At 34.9% G+C, this 17,351-nt stretch overlaps 1 protein-coding gene across 1 annotated transcript in view; it reads right to left on the bottom strand.

The window, feature by feature from the left end:
* Positions 1-5,084: 5,084 nt before the first annotated feature.
* POLR3G (RNA polymerase III subunit G) overlaps positions 5,085-17,351 on the bottom strand; it is a 42,178-nt gene continuing 29,911 nt past the window's right edge. The window contains exons 6-8 of the mRNA XM_063086206.1: positions 15,581-15,663; positions 11,605-11,751; positions 5,085-5,171 (exon numbers count right to left, since the gene is read on the bottom strand). Coding sequence (XP_062942276.1) covers positions 5,085-5,171; positions 11,605-11,751; positions 15,581-15,663 — 317 coding nt within the window. The remainder of the gene's footprint in view (positions 5,172-11,604; positions 11,752-15,580; positions 15,664-17,351) is intronic.

The following is a 17,351-nucleotide window of genomic DNA, read 5'->3' as shown; positions in this document are numbered from 1 at the left end:
AATTATTAGCCACAGCAATCATGCAAGAGAAAGAAAGGGCATCCAAATTGGGAAAGGCAAAGTCAAATTGCCACTGTTTGCAGTTGACATGATCCTGTATACAGAAAAATCCATAATCTACCAAAAAAATTCCTAGAGCTGGTAAATTCAGTAAAGTTGCAGGATACAAGATGAATACACAAAAATCAGTAGCGTTCTTACACACCAACATTAAGCAAGCAGAAAAAGAAATGATTAAAGCAAGCCCATTTATAATAGCTACCAAAGAATACCTAGGAATAAATTTCACCAAAGGTGAAAGATCTCTACAATGAAACTACAAAATTCTGCTGAAAGAAGACACCAAAAGATGGACATTCCTGTTCATGGATTGTAAGAATAAACGTGGTGAAAATATCCATTCTACCTAAAGCTATCTATAAATTAAATGCAATTCCCATTAAAATACCAATGACATTCTTTGCAGAAATAGAAAAAAAATAATCCTAAAATTCATATGGAACAAAAGCACCTAAATAGCCAAAGAAATCCTGAGCAAAAAAATTAAAACAGGAGGTATTACACTACTTGACTTCAAAATATACAACAAAGCTATAGTAACCCAAACAGCATGGTACTGGAATAAAAACACGGCCCAATGGAACAGAATAGAGAATCCAGAAATCAACCCACTTACTTATGGCCAACTGATCTTTGTCAAAGGCACCAGGAACATACATTGGGGAAAAGACAGCCTCTTCAGTAAATGGTGCTGGGAAAACTGGATATCCATGTGTAGAAGAATGAAACTAGACCCATACCTCTTGCCATATACCAACATCAACTCAAAATGGGTTAAAGACTTAAGCATAAGACCTGAAACTATGAAACTCCTCGAAGAAAACATAGGGGAAGCACTTCAGGATGTAGTACTTGGCAAAGACTTCATGAAGCACAAGCAACAAAAGCACAAGCAACAAAAAGTAAAAAGTAAACAAATGGGATTATATTAAACTAAAAACCTGCACAGAAAAGGAAACAATCAAAACAGTGAAAATATTTGTAAGCCATACATCCAAGAGATTAATATCCAGAATATACAAGGAACTCAAACAACTTCCCAGTAAAAAAAACAAATAATTCAATTAAAAAATGGGCAAAGGAGCTGAATAGACACTTTTCAAAGGAAGACATACAGATGGCCAACAGGTACATGAAAAAATGCTCAACATCACCAAGGAAATGTAAATCAAAACTGCACTGAGATATTTCACCCCAGCTAGGCTGGCTATTATCAAAAACATAGAATAACAAATGCTGGTGAGGACGTGAAGAAAGGGTAATCTTTGTACACTGTTGGTGGGACTGTAAGTTAGTACAGCCATTATGGAAAACAGTATGGATGTTTCTCAAACAACTACAGATAGAACTACCATATGATCCAGCAATCCCATTTCTGGGTATATACCCAAAGGAATGGAAATCATCATGTCAAAGGGATACCTGCATTCCCATGTTCATCGCAACTCTATTTACAATAGCCTAGATATGGAACCAGCTTAAATGTCCATCAACAGACAACTGGATAAAGACAATGTGGTATATATACACAATGGAATACCATTCAACCATAAAAAAGAATGAAATTCTGCCATTCACAGCAACAAGGACAGGCTTGAAGAAAATTAAGTGAAAAGTGAGGCACAGAAAAAGAAACACGTGCCTTCACTCATAAGTGGGGGTTAAGAAACAAAGACAGACCATAATAAAACCTTGAACTTTCAGAAGGAGAGAGCTGACCTATAATTACTAGAGGTGGTGGGGGGTGGGGGGGGGTGGAAATAAGGAGTACATTAGTAAGTGACACAAAAAGTAATTATGATTTTTAACAATGAACATGTGTATTGATTTGATCATCATACTATACACAAATACTGATAGTCACCTTTGTACCCCATAAATATGTATAAATGAAAATAATTTTTAAAAATATGCAGGTAATTCAAAAAGTTCATGACGGATTCATATTATCTTGTAAATCTATTTTTCCATGAACTTTTTGAAGTACCCTTGTATACTTATGATTTGTGCATTTTACTGTTAAAAAAAAGACTTGCTATGAAGTTGTGGATTAGCCATAATATGCTCTATTTATATGTAAATTATTATAGAACAAAAATTTTCAAAAATATCAATTTTTAAAAATTATGAGTATCAGAATGAATAAAAGTTCTTTGGAGCTTTTGTTTATTTAATGGAAGAATTTGTAGTGTAATCCTTATTTGTTCCATTTTTAAAAGTATCTAGGTGTTAAAATTGTATTTATAGTTCTTTTTTTATAAAAAGGAACTTTTTACTAATCCTAGAGACTTTAACCATATTAAAGCAAAGCCATTTGACACTACATTTGGAAGGTGGTGAAGGAGGGAAAAGTTAACAACAATCCTCTGAGTTTTTTTTTAGCATTCTCTGGTATCCAGTTTAAGTCAGTCCAAGATACCAATGTTCACACTAATATGAGTATACTGTCTGCAAAATCTCATTATCACACCTTTTCTCCTAATCACATATTTAGAGTTTCCTTTTGTTGTTTGTGGTGGTGTTTTGTGAAAGAATATCTGATACAGGCATCTCTGCTCAATAAATATATAGTTACTTTACTAGGTAAAATCTGTATTAACTAAGCTTTCTCTACCAAGTAAATATATTGGAGTTCAAAATAAAACATCTTAATATAGAGCAAAAGGACACAATTTTGTTTTGTAAGAATTTAATGTGTAAACAAATACAGAAAAATAAGCATTATAGCAACCAAACAGTTTTGTTATATCAATTTTAAAGACACTTCATCACTTTATATGTAAGAGGCTATCTCTGCAAAATAACGTTTATTTTCCTATGGAATAACTTCACAGTCTCAGATTTTAAGCCAGAAAAACAAGATTCATGCTGGTAAAGCAACCTGCAAATCCTACCTGTTCTCACAATTAATACACTTTAAAATTGTAAAACGATCTTCTAAAGGGGGAAAGAATTTACTTTAAAGGAAATGGCTGGGGCCTGCGAATTTGCCCTAAGGGGCTACCCTACTATCTGCAGGACTAAAATGCTGAAGATAGAAAGCTAGGAGAAGAAACGTCTTTACCTTCAGTATATTTATCTGATTCAAGTGGTCATCTGAGATTTATAATAGTGCACAGAAATAGAACTGTAGAAATAAGATTTCTATGAAGTAAATGGTATTTGGCTTCAGTACTAAGGAGGTAAGAGAGAATAAAACACCTATGTTAATTATCAATCCCAAATAACAACCTTATTTGCTCATTACTACTGAAAACTTGGTGAGGTTTCTATTCTAAGTATAGTAGATTGCTGTTGTAAGTAGACTTATTTCATATTTTCCATTTAGAATCTGAAAAATTTTTGATAAGCCCCTTTAAACAAGAAGTAATTCACATATGATCAACACAGCACTAAATAATAAGGGTCTTCATACTCATCTTGAATTATTTGAGGAAGTATTGCCATTGAAAGTGATCTTTTTCCTGAGAAAGTCATGTTGCAAAATGGTACAAGACAATACAAATTTTCTCCTATTTTCCCCATGAATACAAGATAGGAAAATCAGATTACAACGTATTTTGTGAGGAAAACATGTTTGTTTCTAAAAACTGTTTTCAGTTACTTTCTGAGCTATAAGCTTTTAGAGGTGAAAACCAAATTTAAATAAGGGATCATTTCTATAAGGCAAAAGAATGAATACACATGGTAAGTTTTGGTTGGTGTTTAAACAATTTTTACAGGAAATTGTTTACAAGTGGAGAAACTAAGGCACAGAAACTGAACCAAGTTCAGTTTCAAGGTTGAGTTTAATATTAATAGCACTGGTAGAAACAAAACCTAGGGCTCTGATTCTCAGGTTAGAAGATAAAGGGTGATATCTTCCCAAAGGGGAAAAATAAATTTTCTTTATTTCTTTTGATACATAACACTAATAAATTATTTTTGAAATATATAATATGAATTTTCTCAAAAATCTTTGGCATTTGAGAGTTTTTGGAGGTTAAAGTTTGTAGGTATTCCCCCCCTGCTATCCAAAATATAAAAAGCCAGGGAAGCTAGCTTTTAAGTTAAACTTAAAAGATTAATCTTAACTTCAAAATAACCTGAGTTCATTCTGCATTATTGTATAAATTGGTTGTACAGCTCATAAGTCCTGTGAAACAGAGGACACTACCCCTTACAGCAGAGTTAACACACCTGCATTCTGCAGTGAGATTTATATGACCAGAACTTACTCCACACTTACGTAAAGTAAAAATAAGACGTCTAATTTTTCATAAGCCCAACTATTCGAAGATGTCAAAACTTACTACAGTGGGATGATTAATTCATATACGGTATGAAGTTAGCCCCAAATTCAAATATTTATAATATTCATCCCACGTGAAAGTATCTTTGCTAGCTGAGATATGAACTGTGAAATTTATATAGCTCAGATTGGCATTTTCCCGTGTGTATATTTTTTATCAGAAAACCTCTAATCTCATATATCTGCACTTGTAAGAGCTCAGTTAGGTTTACATAGTTATAATGTAGTAGTATAGAATATACCATGTGATAGTAAAAGATAAAATTATTTTCAAGTTTCTTTGTTTTTAAAGTGCTCCATGTGCTGTATTAAGTCAATTTCAAGGTTATAGAAATCCATCATGACTAGTGATAGTTTTACAAAAGGCCAGCAGTTAAACAAGAATGATTTGTTCAAGTATGAATACATAGATTAAGAGATGCAAAAACTATTTAGGCACATTCAAATACAAATAAAACCAAAAAAAAAAAAAAAAAAGAAAATCCATTAGAGTACATAAAAGGGTGGCAGAGGTATTTAGAAGGAATGTGGGAGTGTCAGAGACTAATTTGTAAGGTAACTAGTATGTAAACTCAAAGTGGTTCTGAATATTTTGGTAACAAGTATTTGTCCAACTAAACAGAAATAAAAATAAAATACTTACTCATTCCTTATCAGAAATAAAATAGAAAACAAGTCTGTCCAAATGTTCACAAACTATCACAAAAATCTTTTTTTTTGAGAAATTTCACAGCTAATAGGTTGCTTCATCCATGTTGTCATCACTGTCTGCACCAAAATCATCTCCATCTTCAAAGTATGAATTAATGTAGTCATTTTCCTAAGTGAAATGATACATTCCTCAGTAAACAATGAATGAGTAGTAACACTGTTATTAAAAGAATACAATATAGACTGTCCCTGTAAGTTTATAAATACCAAATTTGGGTAATAAGAAAATATACCAGGCTTAAAAGAAAGTCTCTGCTTTTTTCTCTGCTTAAAAAACACATTAACCATTTGTATATCTTCCTTTAAGAAATGCCTTTTTGGCTCCTTTGCCCATTTTTTAATCACGTTATTTGTTTTTTTACTAAGTTGTTTGAGTTCCTTGTATATTCTGGGTATTTATCATTTGTTGGATTGCATATTTTGCAAATATTTTCTCCCACTCTGTTGGTTGTCTTTTTGCTCTGTTAATTGTTTCTTTTGCTGTGCAGAAGCTTTTTAGTTTGATATAATCCCATTTGTTTTTCCTTTTGTTGCCTGTGCTTCTGGGGTCTTGGTTCATAAAGTCTTTGCTCAGTCCTACTTCCTGAAGTGTTCCCCCTATCTTTTCTTTTAGAAAATATACAAATGGCCAACAGACACATGAAAAAATGCTCAACCTCACTCAGCATCTGGGAAATGCAAATCAAAACCACACTGAGATATCATCTCACTCCAGTTAGACTGGCCATTATCAAGAAGACAGAGGATAACATGCTGGTGAGGACGCAGAGAACGGGGAAGCCTCCTACACTGTTGGTGAGACTGTAAAATGGGCAACCATTACGGAAAATGGTACAGAAGTTCCTCAAACAACTACAGATAGAATTGCCACTGACCTAGCAATCCCACTGGTGGGTATATACCCAAAGGAATGGAAACCATCATGTCAAAGAGACACCTGGACTCCCGTGTTTATTGCAACTCTATTTACAATAGCTAAGAGCTAGAACCAACCTAAATGCCCATCATCAGATGAGTAGATAAGGAAAATGTGGTATATTTATACAATGGAATACTACTCTGCCATAAAAAGAATGAAATTCTGCCATTCGCAGCAACATGGATGAACTTAGAGAAAGTTATGTTAAGTTAAATAAGCCAGGCACAGAAAGAGAAATACTGCATGTCCTCACTTATATGTAGGAGCTAATAAAAATAAATAAAACAAATTTTAAAAAAAGATACAATAATCACAATAATATGCTGAACTTTTTAAGAGAAGAGAACAGAACTGAGGTTGCTGGGGGTGGGAAAAAGGAGAGGGAGGGGGGAAGGGAGGAATTGGTAAAGAGCCATGAAAACTGATTACATTGTATAATGATGAATATTCTAATTATCCTGATTTGAACATCACATATTGCACACTGGTATTTATATTCAATGCTGTACCCCAAAGATATGTACTGTCAGTTATGTTCCAAAAACAACAACAACAAAAACACACATTAGTCTTCACTCATGTCTACGTGTGTTGCTTTCTTTCTGAAGACCACCACTTCCCACTGTTCTTAAGCACCAACTAGCTAAGAGGACATGAAAGGTTGTACATTCCATCTTAGCAGGATGATACATCTACCTTAGTGGGATGATGCATTGTTTAGTTAGCTAAAAACTAAACACTCCACCAAATGCACAAATACTAAAGAAACAAAGCCAATTTACATTAACATTCATTAGACTACACCAGAACTGAGTTTTTCAGTCACAAAGCATAATAAAGCATAACTGAACATAAGCAGAGGCATTTTTGCTTACTATCAAAAAAAGGCCTCATGATACCCACCCAAACCTAGAGGATGCCACAATACATTCTATCCATATCCTCTCCGTTTCCCTTAGGTTAAGAGGGATTAAGCCCCTGGGAATGTTCCAGTTCTGACGGTTATGACTATCATCCATGTAAATAACTCAGAACATTTCTGTGCTTTCTATAGAAAATTCAAATATCCATGGATATAGATTAAATTTAAGAGATATTAACCAGTTGCAGTGTAAGGATTGGATTATATTTGAATTCTGATTGGAACAAACACATTTTTTTGAGGCAACCAGAAAAATTTAACATTGGCTTTATTTTTGATAATATTAAGAAATTATATTTCATTGTATGAGATGTAATAATTATATTTTGATGTTGTTAAAGAGCCCTTATTTTTGAGTCCATACTGAAATATTTATGGATGAAATGATATGATGCCTAGGATTAGCTTTAAATAATCCAAGGTACATAGTGGGTAGAAGTAGAGGGCCAGGCAGGGATTGGGTAGATAAATGAGTGGCTGAAAGACTGGCTGTGAGTTGATCATTTTTAAAGCTGGGTGATAAGCCCATGGGTGTTTATTTCACTAGTCACTAGATTTTGTACATGATGGAAATCTGCCATAATAAAAAATGAATCTCCCCATCTCTACTGTCTACAGTAAGAAGTAGAAATTATCCTCAAAAGGAAGTCTCCTGTATACCAGCTTTATAGTTTTCCTTAAGGTTTTCTTTTTTAGTATCTGGATGGTAGGATTTTTATATATAAATATATACAAATAATGCAAGAAAGGTAACTTGCATTATTCGGATACTTCATTACTTTATTATACTATAAATTTCTGCATCCATCTAAGACCTTTCCCAGCTCTAAAAAGCTGGCCTGGCTTCTCTGGTGCCAAGAAATCCAGTAACGTCTAGAAACCTGGCTGAAGCCTAGGGCTTGTGTAAGGGAGAGAAGTGACATGGTTGACTTCACCTTGTAAATTAGACCTTGGCAAGGACAGTTGTGTGGAAATATAAGCAAGCCAGTTTGTGTGTAAAAGTAGACATGAGAAAGGGAGGGATACTCTAGTATTCTAAATCAAGCACATGCCACTTGTGTTTTAGACATGAGCACCTCCTCCAAGTATGTTCAGTGATTCAAATTAGGTAATTTTGTGATGTTAGTAATCTTGTACATGCATAAAGTAGTGGAACCTGTTGAAGCTGGTGGCTTAAATGGTTCTTGGCTATCATTTGAGCCCTTGTTTTTTTCTTTGATTACAATACTCAAAAGATAGAAGAAGAAAAGTCTTCATTTCTTTGATTTTAACACCTATTGTTACATAAATAATTTGCTCCATTTTACTCTTCAAAACAAAATGCTTATCAAATCTTCAATACTTTGAGTAATTCAATCGCCACAACATTTTAATTAATTAAGTGCTAAAAAGGAACAAAGAGGACTATAAATCTAGTATGGCTTTAATGGAGCTCCTTTTTCCATCTGTCACTCAGTGTCATACTCAGAACATACATCATTTCTCTATTAAAGTGGAAAGTTTTTTGTTTTTAAATGAAATGTAGTTATAGAAACCCACTAGTGTAAACCCACTGATGAGTAGTGCTCTGCTAAGACCCAACACAGAATTCTAAAACTACCAGAATCCCAATGTTTGTTGTTTTTGTTAGAGGTGATCTTAATTTGAACACAGATATGATGCAGACTTAACTCAAGCAGATTTTGCCAACAAGAGTATTCCAAAAGCCACTCTTGTCTAGAATACTGGCCAGTCCTCACCCTGCCCCCATACCAGTTGTGATAATCAAAAATGTCTCCAAACATTATCAAATATCCCTTGAAGGGTAAAAATTACCACTGGTTTATAGCAAAAAGCTTTCAAATATGATCCTACCTTGGCTCCTTCCAATCCAAGCAATTGAGCTTTCTAAGATAAAAATCTGATCATACTACTCCATTATTTAAAATCCTTCAGTGTCCCCACAGCACTCAGGATAAAGTCAAATATCTCAGCTTGTTATTAAAGGCCATTAATGACCCAAATCCTGCTCATCTCTCCAGACTCACCTCTCCACATAACCACATACACTGTCTAGTTTAGTTGTATTGATTTACCTTGTCAATTAAACTAAGATGCCCCACTCTCACCACCTACAAGCTTTTCTCCATGTTCTTTTCTCTACCTACAAGGCCCCTCCACTACATTTTCTCATCTTGATCTGATCAACTTTTGAGAGCTCATAAATTGGCTCTTTTGAGATGTCTTTGACATCTCTAAAATGGAATTTGGTGCCCTCTTCTGTGCATACTACGTCATAGCATTACTCACTGTATTACAACTATCTCCTTTCTTGCCTGTCTCCCCAGTAGATTAATTTCTTTGAGGGGAGAACTGTATCTCATTTTCATATTCCCATTGCCTAGTGTAATTCCAAGCATACAGTTGGTGTACAATTACTATACACTGAGTGAAAAAACATTAAGGAGTCATAAGTCTATATAGGGTGCAATCAAGTAGGGAGAATATGCAGAGAAAAGGAAGGCCCAAAGGCAGAACCTGAAGAATACTGACATTTAAAGATTAGGAAGGGAAGAGAACTCAAGAGACAACAAAAAGGTATCAGAGAAATAGGAGAAGACTGAGAAGCATTATGTTACAAAAATGAAAGGAAGCAAGCACTTTTGTCTATGTCAGGGCACCTAGCACAATGCTGGGCATAAAGTAGAGGCCAATAATTGCCTTAAATTGCTGAATTTAAACAAAAAGAACAATATTTTATAATAGAGTTGTCAGAAGTGTTAAAGGCTGCAGAAAAGCCAAGTGAAATGAGGGCTAAAATTTGTCTATGTTGAACTTGGTAGCGATAATTTGAACAGCATGGTGGTGGAAATCAGACTGGAAATAGTGGAGGGAGTGAACAAGTGATGGCAGCTAAAGAGACTTTCCAAGAGACAGCACGAGAGTTGGAGGGGAGTGTGGGGAACATATTTTACTTTGGGAGATGAACATGTTTTAATTCATAAATAGAAGAGGGAAGTAGAAAAAGAGGTTGAAAACATGGAAAGAGAAACAACCTGAGGATTATTGTTCCCCCAAATGGGCAGGACAATTAGCCCCAAACAGGATGAAGGGGATTTCTTCCATTGATAACAAAGAAGAGGAGGAGGGAAGACACTTAGTTTGAAGGCAGAGGATATGAAATTAAGGGAGGTTCCTCTTGTCTTCATTTTCTGTCTGAAGGTGCTGTCACTTGCTGAGACTAAAAGACAAGGTAGTAAAAAAGGGGGATTAAGAAGAAAGAAGATGATCTAAAATAACTGCTGTAAAGAACTGACTTAAGAGAAACAGAAAGCAAGATGGCCAGCAAAATGGGGCTAGTGTTTTTTTAGTGGCATCAGTTTCTCTGATTCTTCAGAAATGCTACACAGGCAGGTTTGAAGGGAGAAAGGGGCAGAGAGTGGTAATGTTCAAAGGCTGCATTGGTCCACAGGACAAGAGACAAGAGTAACGGTAAGAAGAGGATGAAGGGTGAGCAGGGTCTAGGCTCCTCAAAGAGGGAAATTAAGACAGAGAACCAACTAAGATGAAATAGCGGATCAGAAGTACTGTCTCAATCATGTCAGAGAGCAATGAGAATACAAAAGTGAATGATCTGGAAGGAAATATGGAGACAAATGTGATATGTTTAATTTTAAAATATTTAGACTTAAAATTTATCTTTAAGAATAAACAGAATACTCAAACATTCTGAAAAAGAAGGGTATCAGGGAAGACATGTCCTACAAATATTAACAAATAATCAGAAGCTTTATTAATTGGAACAGCTCTCTGTTGGTTCAGAAATAGACCAATGAAACAGAATCAAGAAATACATCTAAATAGAAATGGGAATCTAATAGCTGATAAAGTAAGAATTTCAAATCAATGAGAAGCAACTTATTTAACAAATGAGGTTAGCATTTGGCTTGCCACTTGGAAACAGATAAAAATGTATCCATACTTCTCCCTTTGTACCAATATAAATTTCAAAAGAACACAAAATTTAATGCAAAATAATCAAAGCATATAATAATGATTTCATAGTTGGAGCAGTTTCAGGTAAAGAAAAGATTCAGAGTGCGGTGCAAGAAGATGAAATGGAGTGAAGACAAAGGTCACCATAATAAAGAAGAAACTCTCAGGTGAGGTGGCTACAAAGACCAAGAAAATTACCCTGCTCAAAAATGTCCTGACTGACTCCAGTTCATTTTGAAATGCACCATGTTTCTAATAGTTGGAAATCTCAAATACAAAACATGGAGTCCTGACTCAGCCAAATAACTGAGATTGGATTAAAGATGTTCTCTGATAGTGTCCACATGCACTTTGGAATCTAAAACATGATGGCATTGCAGGGATTCCCCTCCAGACCTGTCCGACTAAGTTCTTCATTATCTTAATTGCTGACTTAAAATTTTATATTGATAAATCTTAATTTTAAATCTGATCAATATCTTTTATTTGTGGACTTCCACTTACAAAGTTGCTTATCAAGTTACTTTTATCTCCTACATTCAATTTGGCATCATTAGAATTTCAATGCTGTAGTAATTCTCTCCACACCAAGGCATTGACGCCAGTGATAATAATACTTCTGGTTCCAATCAACTTGGTTTTTGTTTGTTTGTTGATGTATCTGATTCCTTATGAGATAATCCTTAGGCTTAGAAACTTTGTTACCCTCCCCAGAGGGACCATTACCTCTTCTTGCTCTTCTTCATCATAGTCCTCCTGTTCGGCAGCATCATTATCGTCATCATCATCGCCTTCTTTACCTTTCTCTTTGCTTCCTTCTTTCTCTTCATTTTCCTCATCTGATTTTTCACCATCACCTCTCTTTTCCAATTCCTGATATGAATGAATTTCATTACTTTATATGGAAACCACTAGGCTTTGACCTCCCTGCCCAGCCTTAAGAGCACACAGTTACTTATCACCTTATTCTAATCTCACTTTACCACCACTTCCAGGCCACTTTCTAGGAAAATATAAGTTAATTCAAGAATGGAGGAACTAATCATCCTATCATTACACTAGTATTTTTTTTGAGTTTGTTACTTAATAATTGGGTCTCGGGTAATACTGGGGTTATCAGCTCTAATATACAATGCTTTATTTTTATGATTTCTATCCTACCTTCTTCTAAAATACTTGAGGTGATTTAGTTTACAGAGAAGAACTATGTTTTCTTTCTAACATAAAAGGAGAAAGAAGAATGTAATGGTAATATTTCAAAATGTCTATGTTTTAGTTTATAAGTGAGATCACTTAAAATTATTAATATCAAGTCATTCTGGCATAAATTATCCTAGTTACAGATTATCCATGTCCTTATCTTTGTTCTCCCTCATTTATTTCCCATTTCCAGGAATATATGCTTCTTGATATATTTGGCAGGTTGGGAAGAAAGATTAAAACTCAAATCACAGTCAACACTAGTGAATGTTAGAAATGCTAAGAGAGGAGGCAAAGAAGAGATGCAAGGTTAGAAAAGCTTTGAATGCCTTACGATTCCACTTATCTACCCTATTAAAATCATTATTGTACCTTCTCACAGCACACAAGTTTAACTTGAAAATTACATCTCCATATTTCCATTATGACTACTAACAATTTTTTTCATTTGATAAAAGTGACCTATTTTCATTACTGTCACTATCTGTTCACTAAATTGTACTATGCTCAATTTGCACAAATGATATGCTCAATTTCACAAATTTTCTAGGAGGTGGGTGAAGCAATAATATCACATATTAATACTCAATTAAGGCATAAGATCACTTTAATTAATATGTGATTATTCTTAAACAGTAATCAGAACACTAATTCATGAATCTAAAAATATTCCATGTCTATTATACTTACTTTGTAGATTACACATGAGAGAAAATATATTTTATATCTGAGTGACTACAACTTAGCTATTCCTTTATTGGTTCTTAAAGATTTATTTTTTTAAATCCTTTTAATTACATTCAAATTTAATGTAAGCAAATTAAAGATGACAGAAAGACTCCATCAGATAGAGTCAATTTTTCTAATCAAAATTCAAACTCCACCTTTCCTATCTGCTCACCCAACCCAGGCAGAACAAATAAGACCAAAGTAACAGACATAAATGATTTATCTTGATACTGACCCATATGCTGCCTTAATGTGAGTTATTACTATAATATAATGTGTGTTATTTTTCCAACTAGCAATCCTTTTGGAAAACTACAAGTAAACAAATAGTGTTTACAGATCATTTGAGGCATCTATGCTGTGAATTGATTGAATTGTGTCCCCCAGAATTCATATATCATAAGCTTAATTCCCACTGTAACTGTTGAGGGTGGGGAATCCGATTCTGGTAATTGAAAGGTGGGGCCTTGAAGAGGTGATTAGATTTCAGGACAGTTCTTCTAGTTTAAATATTAAACAGCCACCATACAGAGCCTCCTGTATGTCATGCAGAAATATGAAGCTCAGATCTTAGTTTACTGCTGTCTGATTATTCACACATTAATAATGTGACATGTAACTGTACATCACTCCTTCTCCATTTACAGACGTCCTATTAAAATTGTGATGGTTAATTTTTAGGTGCCAATTTGACTGGATTAAGGAATACTTAGAAAACTGGTAAAGCATTACTTCTGGGTGTGTCTATGAGAGTGTCTCCAGAGGAGGTTGCATGTGAGTCAGAGGACTGACTGGGGAAGAGCCCCTCTCAATGTGTGCAGCACTATCCAACCAGCTGGGGGCCCAGATGGAACAAAAATGGAGAGAAAAGATTGTCTCTCTCTCTCTGGCTCTCCTGCTCTTCTGCCTTCCTCAATAGGATGACACTGCAAGAAGGCTCTTGCTGGATGCCAGCACCTTGATCTTGGAATCCCAGCCTCCAGAACTGTGAGAAATTTATCCTCTTTATAAATTACCCCATCTGCGGTATTCTGTTATAGCAACATAAAACAGATTAATACAAAAATAAAACATGCACTGCTTTTGCTGAAGACATGAGCAATAAGAGTCATCTGGAAATGAACTTTGTTCTATAAAAACTGCTAACTTATTGGGCTTTCTAGATTTAAAATTCCAGCTTTAACAGTTTTTGTCTTCAAAAAGACATTTAAGTGTAGGGAATAAGGAAATGCAATTTGTTTCTGAGGCAAAAACATACCCAGAGGTCCAGCTCAATCTTCCTAACAGCACATGTCATCTTAGCAACTTCTTCCCAGGAAGTTTTAAGTACAGTCAGAACCTGTGTTCCATCAATACAAGCTGGCTAGTCCTGCAACCCCATCTATCACTGCACCACAGTTAAACCTGACAGTTATCGCTATTCTGTCATCAATCCTCCTGGCTTTACTTTTCAGACATTTTATCTACAGCTCAAGGAATGGTCAAAATATAATAAAAATATGAGCTTCTGCCACCAAGTTGCTGTGATAACTTGTCCAGGCAAGTAAAAGTTAAAGCCTTGACTTCTCATCTGTAAGTAAGGAATAACAATGCCCACCTTTCTTTGTTGTTATGAACTCTGAAGGACATAATGTATATAAAGAGCTCATCAAAGAGCCTGGTACATAATAAGTTCTCAATAAGTGTTAGTGACTATCATCATCATCACCATCATCATCATTAATGCAAGGTAACATATGCACTGATAGCAGGAATAAATTAGTATAACCTCACGGAAAGCAATGTGACAAGTTACCCATTTTATACAAAGTATGTTAACAGTTGACCAACAAATACTTCTAGAAATCTACACTACAAATGTGAAATGATATACTTAGCACAAATTGACTGCACATTGTTTGTAATAGCAAAACTCTAGATGAGGCATAATATCCATCAGTAGGACATTAATTAAATAAATTATGGTTCATTCTTATAGTGCAGCCAAAAACACAATAAGGCAACTCTATACAGACTGCTATGGAACCATCAGCAAGATATTTTAAGTAATAAAATGAAAATGCAGAAGAGTATAACATGCCTCCTTTTGTCATTAAAAATTTAAAAAATCTTTGTTATGCATAAAATATTTCTGAAAGGATATATAAGAAACTGGGAACATTGGTTGTCTACTGGAAGAGAACTGGATGGCCATTACAGGAATGGGAGGGCAAATTTTCAGTGTATTAACCTCCTGAATTTTACATCTTTTTATTTTTGAAATATTTAAATAAAGAAAGATACAAAATAAGTTCAATACGATATAATTTTCCCTCAACAGAGTCTTCTATACTTCACATAAGACATAGGAAAAAAACATTTAAAAAGTATATAAACACCAACAGGAGAAAAAATGAAAGATTTAAAAAGAATTACATATTTAACTCTTTTAAAATTAAGAGTTACATAAAAGAGGTATGTAACTCTTTCATGTTTCTTCCCCCTGCATAATTCCAGTACAAAGGGGAAAGAGCCATACAGTGGAAAAGGAAACAGGTGACAGAAGACCAGGCAAGTTGCCAGGTGAGTGGTAAAGAACAGCATGGAACCTCCCTACTTCCCAGCTAACAAAGTTCAAACCTCCCCAGTTATCTCAGGTGCTAGGCTCACTTCTGCCAAATCCACATGCTATTAACAAGTGAGAGAAGGTTGAAAAGTTGAAGTAAGAAGGCAAAAGGAGGTATGACCTTTTACATTTTTTCAGTACACTTTTATGGTAAGAAGAAAACCTTACCTCAATTTTTTCCAACACATCTGCAGTATTAGTGAGTGAAGTACCTTTGCCTGTATCTTTTGCTTTTTTGGATTTTGGGCCTGCTGAAGTAAAACTTCCAGTTAAAACATTTTTCTATAACAGCAACTGTGTATTATATTTCTTTGTCTTTTCATATGCTGTCCAAGTTAGTGGTATGTCACACCAAGCAGCCACATAATTTCAGAGTGAATTAATTTTCTCAAAGAATAAACAAAATAAATCATCACACCTCACCAACTTTCCAATCAATGAGAAACAAATGATAATCACCAAATAGGTTATATTTAAAGACTGCAACCAGATAAATTTTTACTAGTACTGAAAATTTATACTGGCAATTGACATCATGTGGAGGATATTGACATTAATGAGATAGAAATAAAAAACATGTATTTCGCAGGGCCAAAGCCTGTAGCACAGAGGGACCAAAGTCCTGTAGTGTAGAGGACCAAAGTCCCGTAGTTTAGAAGGACCAAAGTCCTTAGTTTAAGCCAAAGCCTGTAGCTTAGAAGAACCAAAGTCCTGTAGTTCAGGAGGCCAGAGCCTCTAGCTTAGCGGGCCAAAGCCCAACCCTTAGAATTGCTAAGATTAAAAAAGACCAGAAAACTTTCACAGGACTAAAGCCTTTGATGTAGATAAGAGAATTGAAGCACAGCAAAAATTGATTGCTCTGGAGGCATATGCCCTTGATGCAACTAAACCTAAATGCTGGGAAAGTATATGAGCTTAAAATCTTCAAGGATATTCTGCTAGTTAGTGCTTGGGGGACAATCCACATGTCACCCTAAGCGGTTTCTTTGAGTGTCTTGGGGAGCTAAGCACTATGGTCATTATCTCATTGTTTCCTTTTGTATGTCACATAGCTTAGTTTTCTGACTCCTTTCGATGGTAAATTGCTTGAACTATTTTAAGTTATACCTGATTGCCACGTAGTCCGTTTGTTTACGTTTTCACTATGATTGAATAACCACCTGTTTTTATTCTGTAACTTTGTTTTTACAATAAAAACTGAAGTAACACCTGACTTGGGGCTGTGCCTGGGCTCTGCTCTCTTGAAGGAGCTTTCCCTTGGTGCAGTCCCTTCAGGCTTCTCATTGCTCTGAATACATGGGCTCTGAGTGATCTTTTGCGTCTCTGTCACTCTGTGAGAGGATAGTGACAACATCATTAGGGCCAAATGGCTAAAATGTTATGTCAGGTAGAAGCACTAGAATACTAAGGAAAAGCTCCCACAAATCTACCTGCACTGGCTTCCTGTTCACTGATGAGTGTACTTCATTTTAACCAGAGCAATTTTACTAGATTTGTAAAATAAAAACAAGTACAGGATAAACATGCATTTGCCAATGGTGAAAGAGATGAGAAAAAGGTTATTTTCAGTGCAACACAGAACCACCTTTGGAATGAAGATGAAAATGGTTAAACTGAACACACCCTTCATATGATTCTGAAACTCAAAGCATAAAAATGAAATAAAATGTTTTCATGCCTTTGGGATACATAATTTTTTTTTATCCCTACCAAAAATATTGCATTTTTAGGCTATTCTGAAACCACAGGGAATAGAAAATTATTTCATATATAAATTCTGCCAGTTACCAAAGAATTATGATATGCTACAAAATTGTGCCATTGTAATCAGAAAGTATTACAGTTCTCTTCCAAAATCAAACTACATACCTAGAAATTACTTGGTAACAGAGGAAAACATGGCTCAGAAAGATGTAATTTTGTTAAAGATTAACATTTA

The sequence above is a fragment of the Cynocephalus volans genome, chromosome 2 (genome assembly GCF_027409185.1).
Source record: "Cynocephalus volans isolate mCynVol1 chromosome 2, mCynVol1.pri, whole genome shotgun sequence".
In the NCBI taxonomy this organism is placed as follows: Eukaryota; Metazoa; Chordata; class Mammalia; order Dermoptera; family Cynocephalidae; genus Cynocephalus; species Cynocephalus volans.
Note: the sequence above shows the minus strand (reverse complement) of the source record. Positions and strands in the feature narration are given on the sequence as shown.